This window comes from Ascaphus truei, chromosome 7 (genome assembly GCF_040206685.1).
Source record: "Ascaphus truei isolate aAscTru1 chromosome 7, aAscTru1.hap1, whole genome shotgun sequence".
Taxonomy (NCBI): domain Eukaryota; kingdom Metazoa; phylum Chordata; class Amphibia; order Anura; family Ascaphidae; genus Ascaphus; species Ascaphus truei.
In genome coordinates, this window is record NC_134489.1 from 39,383,906 (window position 1) to 39,401,728 (window position 17,823).

Here is a 17,823-nt window from a genome sequence, read left to right on the forward strand (position 1 = left end):
GGCCAAAAATCCACTTCAAATGGCATGTATTTAATTAACAAGCTTCCTCTGTGATGTAGATTTGAAGCCATTCTGTGCTGGACGGGTCAGCAGCGCACTGCGAGGCTGTATGTCGTAGGTCCCACCGGCACTCAAGGGTTAAGAAGAAATGGTTCAGTCAGTGCAAATGTTTCCTGTTGCAGAGGCCACAATAAAACGATATATGGACCCTAATTGTACTCTTGGTGCTAAAGTTGGGAGGGGGTGTTGAGGAAGTGTGTGGGGCGGCAAAAATAGGCAAGTGAAACTGGTGTTAGACTTTCTGCTTCTAGCTCATGAAGTTAAGGATTCTGTTGCTACGGGCGGCAGTCACCATGTTAGTGCTGGCGCTGGCGGTGTTACTCTGTAAGTACTGGGGGGTTACGCGCTTTCTTTGAACATTTTACCTATGATACTAACAGTACCTCAGTATGATACTAACAGTACCTCAGTACCCAGTGTGCTCAAGTCCTTTTGCATCTTACTTCTTACAGATGCCGCTGTCATTGAAGAAATTATAATTTGGTTAAACCAGTTGAGGTTATTAGACCCGACGCTTCCGCAGAACTTAGTTTGTTTAAGAAGCAAGTAGGGATCTTATTAATATTCAGGTTTTTATTTTAACTTATTTTTTATTTAAATTGTGGGGGAAAAAACCCCATAAGGAATGGGATACAGAAGAGAAAAGGGAGGGAGTGAGTACCACCACTTTAACACCTGGATCCAAAAAATACAGAATTACATAACAGCAACAGTGCCGATGATCTTAACTCTACAGATTACACAGAAAAAATATTCAGTTTTTTAATCCTAATTGGAAACTAAAAGTGTTAATAAGATTGGATTCCCCTTAGAGGAAACCGGAGCCGTATTTAGTTCTAGCGACGTCTAAGAATAAACAGACGGGTGTCTTTTTGCCCCCTGTGCGGGCTGCACAATTAGCCCCTTATTGCCTGGGTGCCTGGCAATGCATTGCAGGGGCTGTTACAATATATAAGTAATGTACGGTGGTTTCTGAAGATAAGCTTGAAATCATCCTAAATATGAATTATGCTATATTCTCTATATTCATATATATTCAGCATGTAACTAGTTAATTTAGTATTAAGTTAGAATTGATATTGGAAAATGATTAGCTGCCTCTACATAAAGATAAGAAGTTAAATCAGTCTGAAGACAGCCAGGTGTAGAAATGTTTGTTTACTGAGTTCAAAGGTTAATTAAATAGTTAGTTAGTTAGACAATACAATAGAGCGAGGTCTTAAAAGATTAAGAACAGGATTAACTATAGTATTTAGTGACAGAACAAAGAGGTTCTTCTAGATCAAAGATGATATGGCTAAATGAAGGAATATTGGTTTAAGCATTGATGATTGACTAAGAATATTTTGAGCTGACAGTAAGAGAAATAGGTGACTGCTATGATAAGACTGCTTGAAGAGAAATGTATAGTTTGCATTTAAGTTTATGGAATTCAGAATCCTTTACCACCCAAGCAAAGAACAGAGCTACGATTCTCCACTCTATAGGTACATTCTATATGCCTGAATGATGAAACCAACTGAAATGATATTGTGAAAGATGCTTGCTATTGCCTCTAATTAAATTGAGGAAAGAACAGTGCCGTGGACTATTTGATATATATTGAAAGGTGGGACATTCATTTGCACACATTTATTGAAGAAAATATTAATTTGGCGAACCAGCAAGACTAATCGTTAGTTTCAGATTTAACCCCTTCAGTGTCAGAGTGCTGCCGTGTTCCTGAAAGTCTTCATAAAATTCCCAAAGGCTGTCTACAATAAATATGCTGAATAGAACATAGGATGTTACGTCATTCTTCAGGGTCACCACACTTATGTAGTGCACTATTTGCTGGGTCAGTGTATATTTAAATGCCATCACAGGAACTGCAAACATATTAGAGCCAGACTGCACATGAATTATACTATTTGTTCTTCTATTTTAAAATCTGTTGGTTAATTTGATTTATTTTTTAATAAAAACAGTATATTTTAATCCCTCAACTGCTGGGAGCTAATGATTTAAAGTCTGAGGTCAACCCCAAAATATGATTTGTGTAATGGAGTATTCTGCATGTCAGTGCTGGGAGGGTCTGTAATGTGTGGTTATAAATTCCTGTGTGCAGAAAACGTATTCTATGTAATCGCACCTTTCTCTGCTCTGTTTTGCAGCAGCACTGAAGGAAAGCTCCGGTGAGTATATATTTCTCACAGCAATTTATTCGTGAGGTTATTTTATTTTTTCAGTAAAGAAAAAAGATTGTATCTGTACCGTGTTAGCCGAGCTTAATAATCAAAAACGAATAGACGATACCGTTTTGTGGCTAACAAGATCTTTTATTTGTGCGAGCTTTCGAGATACACTGATCTCTTCTTCTGGCGATGGTACATTGGATAAAGCACAAAAGGGTTTTTACTTTAAAACAGTGCTTCCTGGAATGTGATCTGTGAATAAATATATCTATATGAGAAGAAAGAGAAAGCACGCGCACCATAGCATAAAAAATACATTTAATGAGGGGAACAAGGGAAGGAGGGGGCGTGGGGGAGGCTCACTCACAAGGATAGATAAAAATCAGGCAGTGTGTGAATATAATATCACCCCCACCTGTAGAGCCCACAGTAGGGGTCCTCTCTGGGTGTATATAGCAGCCTCAACTCCATTGTACAACTTTGACTGAGGGCATTGAGTCAGATTCCTCTCTCACAATACAGCTGTGCCCCAAACTTGTATACTTCCACAGCCATAGGGACTTCTCTATGAATATACATTCTATCAAGTTATAGATTATATTGCACATCCACTATCAATAGACAAACCTGCAATATTATACATACCTGCACAAATACAATACGCAGGAAATCACATTGTGGAGATTAGTTTAAAATAATTGGTTGAGGAGTAATAATTGGCAGCGATGTTAGAGCTGTGCCATGCTCCACATGACTTTCATATCTAGCATATAGAATTCTATCTCCACTGCACCTCAACACCAGACACTCCAGTACTGACACCATCTTGTTCACAATTGTCATTCTTTACAAATCCACATACCAGTGCCATATATGGAGATTAGTGTAAACTAATGTTGAGGAGTAACACTTGGCAGCGATGTTAGAGCTGCGTCACGCTCCACGTGACTTTCATATCTAGTATATAGATTCTATATCTCCATTTTGTATATACTTCTTGCACTATAGCACATTATCATTCCATTATCCCCCAATACCAAACAGTCTTGCATCAATACACAATAACACTACCACAGCAGAAATAATTATACTTCACAACCTGTCATTTTTAATTGTTTATTTTTAAACACACATTCATGTTTAATTTACTTGTGTACATATATATTATATTTGCAGAAACAAAAGCCTAAGTTTTAACCGCCTGAGAGTGCACCACTCAAATGTGCTTCTTTTTGGGACAACAGTCATCTTTTCAACTGCTGTCCTTTTTGATAAACCTATATAGCAGCCTGCTGGTACCAGAAGAACACTGGAGTGTGTATTGTTTGTCTTATATATTGTATTAGTCATTTATGTTTCACTATTGTAGCAATTAGACAAAAACACATTCACATCTTGTACTTTAATATTTTCATTATCTTATATCATTATCACATTTAATATACACCAATTACTATTTATTCTATGTAGATTATTTATATTGAATTATTTGGCGCTACTATTGTTTCTTTGATAGATTATATATATATATATATATGTATATACATACATACATACACACACACACACACTTATATTTGTTTTATTGTTGAAGCAGAGATACATTACCGGTTGTGATATATTTTAAGAAAGCAATATGAGTCTCTCACAATGACTAGGCTGCCTGCCTTATATAAGAATAATACATCCTAAATATATAATAGTGTTGGCATTAGCTGGAGTGCGCGGGTCGGAATAAATGACAGTAAAATCCAGTTAGCAATGGAGTAAATCTCTCGGGGAGTATTTTCACTTCTGGGGGATCTGCCACATTGTATAAGGATAGAATGATACGTATTGTCTCAATTCACTCTTATCACCCAAATCTCATTCCGATAGAATAGATAAGTTACAATGACGGCCGCCCGCAGCGGGATTCCTGCGCTGATTGTGGGTAACTGATTAAATGAGAACCTATTTCACTAGACATTAGTTAGCGGGCATGTCCCGATGTGTCGCCCCGTCCCTCAATGTGCGTATCAAGCGCCAAAAATGATTGTAGTCAAATATTTTGGTGCACAGAAATGTGATGCGCATGACGCACAGGTGTAAATGGCATGTGATGGGGTGTAGGCCCCAAAAAGTTGAATCTGCATCAGAATAAATAGTCTGTATTAGCGCAGAACGGCGTTTCTTTGGTCAAAACTGTATTTTACTCAGTACGGAGGTTTCATTATATAAGTAACAAAATGTATTCTTTTCACAGAATGGCTATTATAAATAGTATTACACTGACAATTTGTATTTACTAATACTAAGAAATTAAATAAATATACATTTTTATTTATTTCAATTATATAAATCAGGTATTAAATGTGATGCAATGCGTCAAACTTAATTTCAAACAACAATTATTTGCCGTTCAGATAAAGTCACATAACTAACTTCATACATATGAGGGAAATGGTATAAAGGTTTATATTACACACATGATCTTGGTTATACACAGAACCCCTCGGCCCTAATACTGACAGGAACCTGTGCACCAGTAAGTTACCGGTAGGTTTGGAGATTGCAGCAGATTTTTGCATGTGTTTGTGTCCTGATCATACAAGTGAGCGATGTATGGGGTCGTAACTACGGGGAGTAACTGCAACAACTTGTGCTTTCTAGGAGCTGAAGTTAAACCTGAGGTGTCGTTCATGCCGTCTTGGAGCAAAATATTCACAAAGGAAACTGTAACTCTAACATGCAACGTGGCATCTACTGCAGAAGGTCACCAGGGATATTCCTGGTACAAAAATGGGTCCCAGATAAATAAAGAACATTCACAGAGCTTTACAATTAAAACTGCCCACGTGTCAGACAGTGGGAATTACCAGTGTGAGACCACTAGCCGTGTAATGAGTGACGCTGTGAGACTGGATGTTACTTATGGTGAGTTAACCCGCTCAGCTCTGAAAATGTATTCAAATGACAGTGTGCACTTTACTGATTACATTCTAAGGGGGTAATTATATATACGCAAAAGTGTCAGTTCTGGCCATTTTATCCAAAAATCCCCATTAAACGCTATAAGGAGTCTCGTATGAAATTGTCCTGAACGACCACTTTGGTGCCTATAGAATACGGCCCATATAGAATACGGCCCTAAGTGTCACCGTCTCTCGCCCTTATTTCCCACGTTAGAGAAGTTGGGACGGACCAGCCCCAGTGATTGTAATGTAGAAGGAGAGGAACGTGTGCTAGAGGCGCCGTTTCCAAGTGGTTATACATAGAGGGGAGATGGGACACAGAAGAACCATTCAAATGGTGCAGGATTTGCATCACAAACATTACAAAAAAGGTGTGTACCCTGCGGGGATAAGAGAGAAAGGAGAGACATGAGAAACTGTGTACAGCAAATAAAATAGCACCTGTGAGCACATTCACATGTCCCAGACAGGTCTACAACCCCGCCCTTCCCCATTATCCAATTTTTAGGGTAGCGTTAGTAATAAAGGTTAAGATTAGGGGTTGGCAGGTAAGGGGTAAGGTTAGTGATTACCTTGCCAAATGTCCTAGACCGCTATAAGCACCTGTAGCTAATCAATAATGTTTAACGTGTTGTACAATAAGATATGGAATATGGCTGTAACTAAGGGCCTCATGCAGAGAGCAGCGCTAGCAGGTAAAGAGGCATTTTTTGGCGAAGTATAGCTTGAAAAAGGCAGGTAATGGAGAGTTTATTAAAAAGCGCCATTTTTTTTTTCTTTACAAATTTCGCCGCGCGGCTGGAGAGAACCTAAATCTCTCCAGTGTTGAAAACGGCCGTATTCAGAGAGGCGCGAACGCCATCTAGGGCTGTTCGTGCCAAAAAAATGGCGCGATTTTCAACATTTTGCTTCGCCAGCAAGAAGCTAGAGCTCGGCGGCCGTTGGGGGAGGAGAAAAAAAAAAAAAAAAACGCTTTTTTTCCACTAGTTTCAACAGCGCTCATATCGCTGGTTGAAACTCTCCTTATGCAGACAGGATTCTAAATGCAGTTTTATGCCCTTTCTGCATATGGAGAAAAAAACTCTCCATTAAAGCTACTTTTTCTTAAACTCTCCAATTTATTCTAGCGCTGCTCTCTGCATAGGCCCCTTAGTGTCAGACGGGGCAGGTAAGAGAATCCAGCACATAACTTTAACCCGCTATCACGTGTCCAAAATAACAGGGTGGAGCTGTGCGCCATTTTCCGGAGAAAATCGCGCTAAAAACAGCTGAAAATGGCGAGCTAGGGAAAATGCGCCATTTTTTTTTCTATTTCAAAATTTCGCCGCGCGGCTGGCGAGAAACTGCATCTCGCCAGTCTGAAAAATATCCGAATTCAGAAAGGCGCGCTCGCCATCTAGCGGCTGTTTTTGGCGCGATTTTCGTCAATTTTCTCCGCCAACTAAAGTTGGCAAGAAGCAGGAGCTCGCCGGCTATAGGGGAAAAAAAATGCGCGATTTTTTTTTCCCCCTTTCAGCTGCGCGCATCTCCTCATTTACAATTCTCCACATGCAGTAATGCTAAAAATAGCGGATTTCGCCCATTTCTGCATATGGAGAATAAAACTCTCCATTAAACCTCCTTTTTATTCCCCTCTCCAATTTTAAAAAGCGCTGCTCTCTGCATAGGCCCATAATCTGCAGAAACAGATATGTCAGAACAGTAATCACACAGAAATACCCAACCTCATTAGCTTTAATGAGTAGAAAGCTCTGTTTATATATAGCAGCCAGTTGAATGAAGCAGGAGGATTGGTTACAATGTAAATATGTGAGGACTGCTATAGTGGCGTATCCCACCAGGGAAGCAGGAGCATCATGTGACAGTGCATGTAACTTTGATATAATTACAAAGTGCCAAAATACAAAGTGTTGGCTATTGAAAAGCAGAGTGTCAATGAGTTATGATCTATACAGGTGAGGATTGATACATGAGGACTTGCTTAATGACAGAATAGCAGCTGTTCTCACTTCAATTGTAAGTGAGAACCCTGCTTGATTCTGTCATTCAAATCAATGCTTGGCTTGTGAGTAGTCAATCTAACAATAATACTATTACTTTGTGTTATTATGTAGCCTTGCATTGGTGCCACACTCTGAATTAGAGCAGGGGGAACACTCAATGTGTGACTTAATTATCTTACAAAATAACCCAATCAGCTGCTCAGATTGTCATAACAGGATCTTCCTTTAATTAAGGGAGCAAATACATTCTCCACCGATGAGAGAGGAAACCCAGAGACTCACAACACCAACACAACACAAACCCTGTGCTCCTTATAAAGGGGGCTGTTGGTTTTGTTCAGTGATCTGTTGGGGAAGTTTGGGTCTGTAAGATCCCTCTGCAGCAGATCTTCTAAACATCACATTTGTTTTGTTTGATTTCAGGTTGGGTCATCCTGCAAGTTCCTTACTCAGTGATTGAAGGGGACTCCCTGGCATTGAGATGTCACGCTTGGGGTGACTCTTCTGTAAAGAACACAACGTTTTACAAAGACTCTGAAGTAATACAGTTCTCGGCCAGCGAGTTTGTTTACTTGGTGCCTTCAGTAAACATGGATACCGGTGGTACATATACATGTGAAACATCATTACCCCAGAATTTATCTTCTGATAATTACACTGATGAGGGATTTGTTTCTGTCCAAGGTAAGACCTAGAAAATGTATCTATACCAAAGTTTGTTTTGTAGAGATTTTCCATATATTTCATCATGCCAGAAAATGTTAAAGCGGGCTGACCTTATTTCATAATTAGCACCCTCTTAATAAGAACTTTATAACAGATTATTCTCACTATATAAATGATGCCTTATAGGGGACCTCATGTGGATCTCCTGTAACGTATCACAACCTACAATTAATATACAATAACAGTAATTTTTACTTTATGGTAAATTACATGAATTAGGACACTTTAACTGAATCATTCCAAATAAATGTAATTTATAGAAGTTAGAAGTTTTAGAGGATGACTTATTATTTACTCCGTGTATGCGAGTAACAGCGTGTTGGGTATCACAGCCTCATACTGCAGGTTACAAGATAACCCATTCATGGCAGCTACTTTATAACCAATTAGTACAATGCACAAGGATATAAATGGTTGTGTCGGTGTGCGCTCACACTTATATTCATTGGTGTAACTTTGCTAAATAAATGTCATTCAAGGGGGGAAAAAACAAACAATTCATACTTTTCTTGTATTACTTTAATGTTATATATAGAGGAAAAATACAGACGGAGTTTATCCCTGCCCCAAAAAGCTTCCAAGTGAATTCTTGGTACCCAATGCACAGGGAGATTAGGGGATTTGCTTATGTTCCTGCAGAGCGAGCGCCTGTGGCAGAGGGTGGATAGAACCCACAACCTTCAGAGACTCTCCTGTGTCACCCCAAGAGGTGCAGCATGCATTGGGTCTCGTTCTGCATAGAGCGTTCTTATATAGAAACATTGTCAGCAGATAAGCACTACCCGGCCCACCCCGCCTGCCCACCCAGTCTGCCTATTATGCTTCATGCTTTAAAAACTCATACTTCTGTAACCCACGTTCCCCCCCCCCCCCCTAGACACAGATGGCATATCTAGGGTATAGTGAGGGCTGGCTACATGTACTTTGGTGGTGCATACCTGCCGGTAACAGGAGGGCCTGAGTCTCCCGCGGTGATGTTGGGGATACAGGACCAGGCTTCTGGGGTATATGCCTCCATCTCCATAAGTCCCAGGGATGTGGGATAGGACCCTTACAGAGAAAACCCTGGTCCCAGGGGAATGCTCCAGAACTGATACTCAGACTTGTGATAAAACAGCACAGTCTCTTTATTGTCTCTTTAGCTCATATACAGCAGTTCATCAACGGCAGCACACAGTAGCAGCAGACTCCCAAATGTACCGGTGTACTCCTCCTCTCCTTCCCTCCAGTATTGTCTCCAGACAGGATGGTCTGGATGGGGCCCCAATACCCCTGCCTCCACCCTCCCCAGGGTAGGCCCTGTGGGTGAGGCTAGATATCTTTCCCCTCACCCCCTGAGCAGGGTGAGGGCATTGGTCCACCTCTATAATTCTGTCCTTCCTCCACTGGGCCTTACTCCACTTAAGACCACACGTACTCCTCAGCTCCCATGTCATACTCCACAGTCTCCCTCCAGATTCTCCACAGACTGACCAGCTGAACGCTCAGCTGTCACAGGGTCATCTCTCTCTCTGTGTGTGTACAGAGCAGACACACAGACTCCCTCCAGATTCTCCACAGACTGACCAGCTGAACGCTCAGCTGTCACAGGGTCATCTCTCTCTCTCTGTGTGTACAGACCAGACACACTGCTCTCTCCAGATGCTCCACTCCAAAACTCTCAGCTCTCAGCACTGCACTCTTTCAGAGCGGCACTCAGAACTCTCTCTCCCAGAACTGCACGACTGAACCTCATCCGCACAGAACTGAACAAAACTGACCCCCACACACACACAGGACAGCCCACTAAATAGACACAGCCCTGCCCCCTATGATGTCAGCAGGACCTCCCCTCTGTCTAGGCCTGCACAGAGCCAGGGGCCCGCCTCTATCACAGAGGTGGGGCTTGGTGAGGGGGAAAAATCCATGGTAGCTACTGGCGCCTGCCCTTACCAGGGCTTACTCCAGTAGTAGAAGGATAAGTAGCCCGCTCTTACTTACAGGGGCTTCACTACTTTTCTGGCTATTTTTAGGGACACCCTTGTGCCTATCCCAAGCAGTTGGGGAATCCCTTACTGCATTGGCCTTTTGCTGGGACACTGCTACATTCATGAGATACTTCGTCTTCCATTTAATTGTCAAACACTTTATTTTTCCCTCTTCTAGACAGTAATTACATTCCTGCTCATCTTAGGTTTCCTAAAACCTGTCTTTTGTAAAAAGAGTAGGCAGCTGGGGATGAAATCCCCAGGGTGCTACCAACACTCCTCCGTATAATGTGATCAAATGTGTATATGAGAAGTAATCAATGAAAGACGGAACGGATAATATAGTATTCCATGAGCAGCTGTACCGAGGCACTATGAAAGTGATGTATCCAAACAGGTGGCAGAGGGAATAGGGGATGGAGGAGGGGGGAACAGGGGAAATAAATAAATGGTGATATGAAGCACTCCCCTGATGAGCCGCAATCCCTTACCCTCCTCCTATGTAATCCTCCTGCAACTGCACAATGTCCTGTCACACACTGGCCACGTCCCAGCAATAATGAATAAAGGGAATGTACTCACTGGTCTTGATGGGTTTCTAGTGAGTCTTGATAGAATCCGTTCCTAAGGGCGTGCATCGCTCCCACGATATGTAGAGAATGTGAAGAAAATAGCCTCTTTGACAAAGTGCCTCCAGCACGAAACGCGTCAGAGGAGCGTGCTGTTTGGTGTATATCTCTAGGCATCATGCCTGATTAAATTATATTGCATTTTAACCCGCCTCCAGTCTGGATTTTTTCTTGCCGTGCTTACTCCTATTTTCTACATATTATGTAATAAGAGGGTGTCCCATTTAGTGGGAGACTGAAGGTCAGAAAAACGTGGCTGCCCTCAAATCAACCTTTTCTAGCATAAGAGCTGCCACCAACGCTATGAATTTACACACTGCTTTCTCCAGCCCGGGGGAAGGTTAAGTTCTGTCACTGTCTGCATTGCAGTTACATAAAGTGTAATTTGGGGTTTTCTTTCTTACTTATTTTTTTTTAGCGCTGTTCTCATCCCCAGAAATAAACGTGCGCCAGTATCCGATGATAGAAGAGGGGGGCGAGATGACTATAAGATGTGACACAACTCTGAATCCACGCAGAGCGAATACTAAACTGGAGTTTGCTTTCTACCAAAATACACGGACTGTGCAGGGATTCGGTATTAGCAGCGAATACCAAGTTAACAGCACCGGATTACAGCACACTGGGGATTATACCTGTGAGGTTAAAACTTCAACCAATTCAGTAAAGAAGAAGAGTCCGGTGTTAAATATCCTAATACACGGTGAGCATGGAGTGCGCTATGTCTTCTGCCAGAATAGCGTTCTGCCATTTTTAAAGGCCGCACTCTCCCCTACCCCTCCCCCCCACCTGAGCTCCTACCTGTGTAATGGTGCCGGCGAGGGTGGCAGGAGCCTGCCCAGGTGCTCCTAACATGGAAGCTAGGCCCCACCAGAAGTCGTACCCAACCTCCGCAATCACCACCTGGGTGGGTCCCACTGTCGCAGCCCCCTCGCCAGCTCCACAGGTAGGGGCTCACTGCAGGGAGTACTTCCGATTGCTCTTAAATTGCTTAGACTGGAAGATATCTATCTTTCTTGTGACAGTTGTCTGGGGAAAAAAAAGGTAATTAGGACCCAGAATCCAGACAGACTTTTGCCTTTGTAGGGTTCAATCTAAAAACTACAGTTCCCAGCATGCAACACATCAGATGCAGGATTGCTAATGGGACACGCCAGCCCCTACTTCTCACAGACTGTGGGAGCAGCGCTCCCACCCCCTCCCCCCATGTGATTTTATTTGAATAACCACTATATTTAGTGATACATTTTGCATGGCTCTTACTAAAAGCAGTGCCAAATTCATCACTAAATATAGTGGTTATTCAGATAAAATCACCAATGTCCTCAACTGACATTGGAATGTCCTCCTGTGTGACCCACATTTGAAAAATCACCTTTCGGGGTCAGCTCCTGTTTCGGAGAGCCCTGACTATTACACATAAACTGGCACTGAGTAACCTTAGAGAATCGGGTATATCAGTTAATACATCTCCTACAAAATGTGGCAATCACAAGTGTAATAGATCCAGGCGCCTTATGTGCAAATTTATAGCTCCCCTTAACTCTTGTGTTTCTTCATCCAATGCCTCCGTGCCCCCTGTTAAGAGTTCGATTCATTGTTTGACAACACACATTGTTTATGTTCTTTCCTGTGCCTGTAATTTCCAATATGTTGGACGTACCAAACCTCCACTTCATGTCAGGTTTCTTGAACAGAGGCGCGTGCTATTTTGAAAAAAGTACTCACCAGACACTTTTCTATTGCACATGCTGGCAACCCCGCTAGTCTCAAAATTATTGGGATTGAATCTGTTTCCAAACTAGGAAGGGATAGATTTAAGATGCTTTGTATCCGGGAATCCTATTGGATATACTACAAGTATGTGTGCTAGGTAGCACTCCACACAAATGTGGTAACACATAGTGTAGTTAGAAAAATGGTGCAAAGGAACAGAGAGGATCCTCAGAACCCCCCAGGGCAAATCACATAAATATATACAGTGGTTCCCAGCACACAATCAGAGTCAGACAAGTGGTCAATTAGAAACATAATGATTTGTATTGAAATATAGATGCAAATACAGAGCCAGTCTAACTGCAGGTCTGGAGGGAAATCCTAGTGGAGCAGGACTCTGTATAAGAGTGGGAGGGATGGGAGGGGAAACAATGGAATGTGGAAACACAAGGAAACAAAGGGAGAGGGAAAAATATGCACAAAACAAGGAATGAATGTAGTGATAACAATATTAGGGGGGCAAAGTTTCGGGGCCTAAATCGCCCCTTCTTCTTGCCCGTTCCCATAGACTGAAGCAGTCTGTGGTACTTCCCTATTGAAACACCTCCTATCCAAAAAAAAACCTCTCCTTAATAAAGGAATAATGTAACAATTCAATTGCTAATGAGATCAACTATCCCTCACCAGGGCAATATATGATGCTTTATTTGAGACAGAAAGGAATTAAACAACAGAGTATATAATGGTGCAGAGATCACCAGACGCTAGCCCCTATATATGTGGGCTAAAACAGTGATTGTCCTCCATGCCAAGGTAACAGGTACAGATATATGTTATGTCAAAAGTCCAGTAAAAAGCAAACCAGCATGGGACAAACCAACCAATGTTATGGCATATACTCCTAAGTAGTGCAGATATGTTCTCAAGTTAAAGTCCAAAAATGAATCATGAAGTCACTAATAGCAGAGAACACTCCTATGGTCAAGCAAATGTTAGCTGAGAACAAGTAGATAAATGAATGAATAAGCAATACGAATCCTCTCTGATGACTGCATGAGAGAGCTGTTAACTACCTACCACGAGAGGATTCGTATTGCTTATTCATTCATTTATACATATATAGCGTCCTACCGATCTCGAAGAGCTTATCGCTATCTGCATCCGTGTGGATCAAGCTTACAGGAGAGAAGGTCTGAGTGATCCCGCGATCGCCTACCCTCGCCGAGAGTCTCTTCTCTTCAGGTCAGCATTCCGGAATAAGGGAAAACTGTCTTGCGCTTCGGTAGTTGGTGTTTGCACCGAAGGTGTCAATGTCGTCATGTGGGATATGGAATGAGGGTGCAGTCTGTGGCCACTACTCTGACCGGAGTAGGAGGGAAATGAAACCCTTACCTATGTTGAAACTCCGGTCTTGGTCCTGCTCTCCTCTGCTCCTGAGATCCCGCGTGCAACCTTCAATGAAGATACATGGAGAAAAAGAAGTTCAGGCGCAACTGCGCATGACAAGAATCCAAGCTGCTTCCGGATGAATACAAAACTTTATTAGCACATGACACACAAGGCTACATCACGATCTCCCCCTCAACGCGTTTCACGCTCTAGTACAGCGCTTCGTCCCCAAGAATAATTAGTCTTCAGACCAAAAATAATTAGTCTTCAGTTTACTAGTTACAAAATATCTCCAAACTACTGAATCAGGGATGTTTTACCATAAAAGTAGATGTTAAGGATGCTTTCTATTCAGTCCAAATTTACTGAAGAGGCTTCTCTGATTTTACTGGAAGACAAGTGTTCCAATGGACGGTTATGGTGTTTGGCCTTTAAATTCTCCATACTGCACATTCACAAGAATTCGGAAATCAGTGGTGGGGCCATCTAAAGGCCCAGAGGCAAACTGTGTATTATTTACCTAGACCGTCTTCTGTTATTGAACAGAGACAAGTCAACTCTACTAAAAGACAGAGATTATATGTTCTCATTGTCAGACACTCTCGGTTTCAATATAAATTGGGGGAAATCCATTCTGACACCCACTCAATCCATCATTTTCCTGGGGTTTATCTTCAACACTCGTTCGATTAGTTTGGGAATTGATCCTGAAGTTTGAGTCAATCCAAAGACTCATATCCCGGGTCCTGTTAGACCAGGAGATCCCACTCAGACTATTAGCAAAAATCCTAGGGAAATTAGAAGCATTGCCCCCAGGCTTTCATTACTTACCTGTCTATGGGCACACATTGGAAATAATTCCCCATAATCATTCAGGCAGAACAGAACTCCTTGGTTTGGTGCATCGAGTCCAATCGTACAGCCCAAACTAGACATGGTCATTATTACAACTGATGCTTCCTAGCCTGGCTGTGTAGATGTATCAGAAGAGATTACAGAAAGAGGGATATGGTCATTAGACCAATCCTCCTTACACATAAACATATTAGAATTGAGAGTGGCATACAATACTCTCAGCCCTTATTGTTTCCCCAGTCACAGGGAGGATAGCTGTCCTATTCCAAACTGTCTTATATAAATCGGATGAGAGGGACTCATTCTCTCTTTGCAGAGAAGCCCTAAAACGGTGGCATTGGGTGTTCAATCCGAGGTGTTTCACAACCAGTTTGCAGATCAGAGGAAACGCTTTGAGTATTGCCTGTCTAAAGAGATCCCTATTTCCCAACAAATAGAGGAGACATTTGGTCAGTAAATCGCCCACTTCCAGTATTTGTCCAGGTCATATACATTATACAGCATTGTGACATCCTGCCGGTAGATTTCAATTTATGAGAAATATTGAATATTAAAACAAATGATGTCTGGCGTCTTAAATATGACAGTTACTGGGAGTTTGTAAACTTAGTGAGGTTGTTCAATGTACTTTAGTTACATCTTTAAGTACTTCAACATGGAGCTAAAAAAAGAATGATGGATACCTGCATTTAAAGTAGTGTTTTCCAACTTGTGATGTTTAAAACCCAGGGAGCTTCTATGGCTCTTAAGTGGAACTAAAGATGAACCCCTGGGAGATCTGTAAAGAAGCCACTGAATAATGATGTCTGTTCATTCCACCTCTCAGGTATGAGCCCCACACTCCGCACGTCACTCACCGTCAGTGTCACCGTCACCCTGCTGCTGCTGATGATTCTTGTCACTGCCATCCTGCTCTTCAAGTGCAGACAGACAATAGGTCAGTCCCTCATACGCTGTCACTGCCGCTGTACCCAACCAAGAGCGGGTAACGTGAAGATCTTATCCCACCTTTGTGCAGCAGCGTCTCAGTGTTGGGAGAATGTTCAGCTCCATTCCAATGAACGTTAAAATTATTTGCAACGAGTTCATGCGGTTATTCTTTTAATATTATAATTTTATTTAAAACGCGGCATCATATTCCTCATCGCAGTGCGACTGGGTGCGCTGACAAGAACAATACAATGAGAACATTAACATGCCGTGGTACAGTAGATAAGATTAGTCACTTCTAGCTGTGGCATTTGGGGCACAGGGATAGTAGATAGTAAGAAAGTAACTTGCCCAAGATGAGCGGGTGGAAGCGGCTTAGGATGGAATAAGACCAATAAGGACGCCTATTTAAAATGAAGAACTATTACATGACATGTGCCCCGTGTTGTCATTCGCTGAATTCTGCTTTGTCTCTGTCAGTGCCTGCCAGACACGACACTACGGGAGAAGAGCTGACATACGCCTCCGTTGATGTCAGTCGAATACAGAAAGGTCAGCTGAGCTGATATATCTTTACATATATCCATTGTAAACACAAATTCATCGTTCACAGACCCTGCAAATCTAAATCACAAACCTTAAGCTGCTATAATGGGCCATGTTTACTTAGTAGCAGTGAGCCGTAAGGTGCCTTATCACATAGTTCTGTTAGTAAATGTGACCAAAGGTTCCCATTTCTTCCAGTTATACTTAATAACAGAGACATGCAAATGTAGCCTGAAGCTATATTCCTTTTAGGCCCATATTTTATAACCCGTGCTATTCCATAAGACCGGGGTGAGCAAACTTTTTATGTCCAGCCCCCTTTTTATCCAGGAAATTTCTCGGGCCCCCCCTTTTTGATGTTATCAAAATCACATGACGTCAGCGCATGTGAGCTGGTTCAGCCAATGAGGGCGAACCAGCTTTGTAACGCCCCCGCCACAAAAAAAGTATTTATAACAAATTACATCACTTAAAAATAAATATTATGATATTTGTCTAATAGCCTCCCCATTTATGCTGTATTATTAATCTCTCTCTTCCCGCCACATCAGGACCTCTCTCCCCTCTTCCACAGTCTCACACTCCTCTCCCAGTCTCTACCTCTCCCAGTATTTCTCACTCCCCCTCCAGTGTCTCTATCCCTCCCCCCACTCTCTCTTTCCCTCCCCCCATTGTCTCTCTCTCTCCCTAGTGTCTCCCTCCCTCCTCCAGTGTCTCTCACTCCAGCCATTGTGTGTCTCTTCCCCCCACCAGTGTCCCTCCCTCCCCCCAGTGTCTCTCTCATACTCTCCCTCCAGTCATTGTGTCTCTCCCTCCCGCCAGTGTCTCTCCCTCCCGCCAGTGTCTCTCTCATCCCCATGTCTTTTTCACCCCCCTTCCCATGTCACACTGTCACACCCCCTCCCCATGTCACACTCTCACCCTCCCTCCCCATGTCACTCTCACCCCCCCTCCCTATGTCACATACTCACCCCTCCACACTCACCCCCCTCCCAATGTCCCACTCTCACCTTTCCACACTCACCCCCTTCTACATGTCCCACTCTCACCCCTCCACACTCACCCCTCTCCCCATGTCACACTCACCCCCTCACATTCTCACCCCCTCCCCATGTCACTCTCACCCCCTCACATTCTCATCCCCTCCCCATGTCACACTCACACCCCCACGCTCTCACCCACCCCACACTCACCTCCTCCCCCACACTCACCTCTCCCCCCACACTCACCTCTCCCCCCACTCTCACCCCCCCCATGTCCCACTCACACACTCATGCCCCCTCCCCATGTCACTCTCACCCCCTCACATTCTCACCCCCTCCCCATGTCACACTCACCCCCCACTCTCACCCCCTCCCCATGTCACGCTCACACCCCCACGCTCTCACCCACCCCACACTCACCTCCCCCCCACACTCACCTCTCCCCCCACACTCACCTCTCCCCCCACTCTCACCCCCCCCCCATGTCCCACTCACACACTCACGCCCCCTCCCCATGTCCCACTTACCCCCCCTCCCCATGTCCCACTCACACACTCACCCCCCCCCCTCCCCATGTCACACACTCATCACGCTGCATGCAATAAGAATAAGGAAGAACTGCAGGAGCTGTGTAGCACAGCGCCACATAATGGCCAAAAGAGAAATTCCAGCTACCGACTGCATTTCTCTGCTCCTGGCAAAAATCGCTGCCCGCTGCGTGCGCCCCCCTTAAACAATCTTGCTCCCCCCCAGTTTGCACACCGCTGCCATAAGACACTTTCCCGTGCCGGAGGACCGGCCCTGGCCAGAAGTCACCTTATTGGCCCTTGTGGAGTAGCACGGTTTAGTAAATATGGACCTAATCCTCTCCAATGTACTTCTAAAGCCCAT

General features: G+C 43.3%; 2 protein-coding genes across 3 annotated transcripts in view; one reads left to right on the forward strand and one right to left on the reverse strand.

Moving 5' to 3' along the window:
* Positions 1-17,823, reverse strand: part of PCP4L1 (Purkinje cell protein 4 like 1) — a 374,963-nt gene that overhangs the window by 189,177 nt on the left and 167,963 nt on the right. The gene's annotated exons all lie outside the window — the stretch shown is intronic.
* On the forward strand, positions 300-14,930 carry LOC142499966 (high affinity immunoglobulin gamma Fc receptor I-like). The gene is made up of 7 exons (XM_075610023.1): positions 300-384; positions 2,214-2,234; positions 4,887-5,150; positions 7,615-7,875; positions 10,932-11,216; positions 11,344-11,459; positions 14,790-14,930. Exons 1-7 carry the CDS (start codon positions 315-317, stop codon positions 14,928-14,930), a joined length of 1,158 nt encoding a protein of 385 aa, XP_075466138.1. The 5' UTR covers positions 300-314.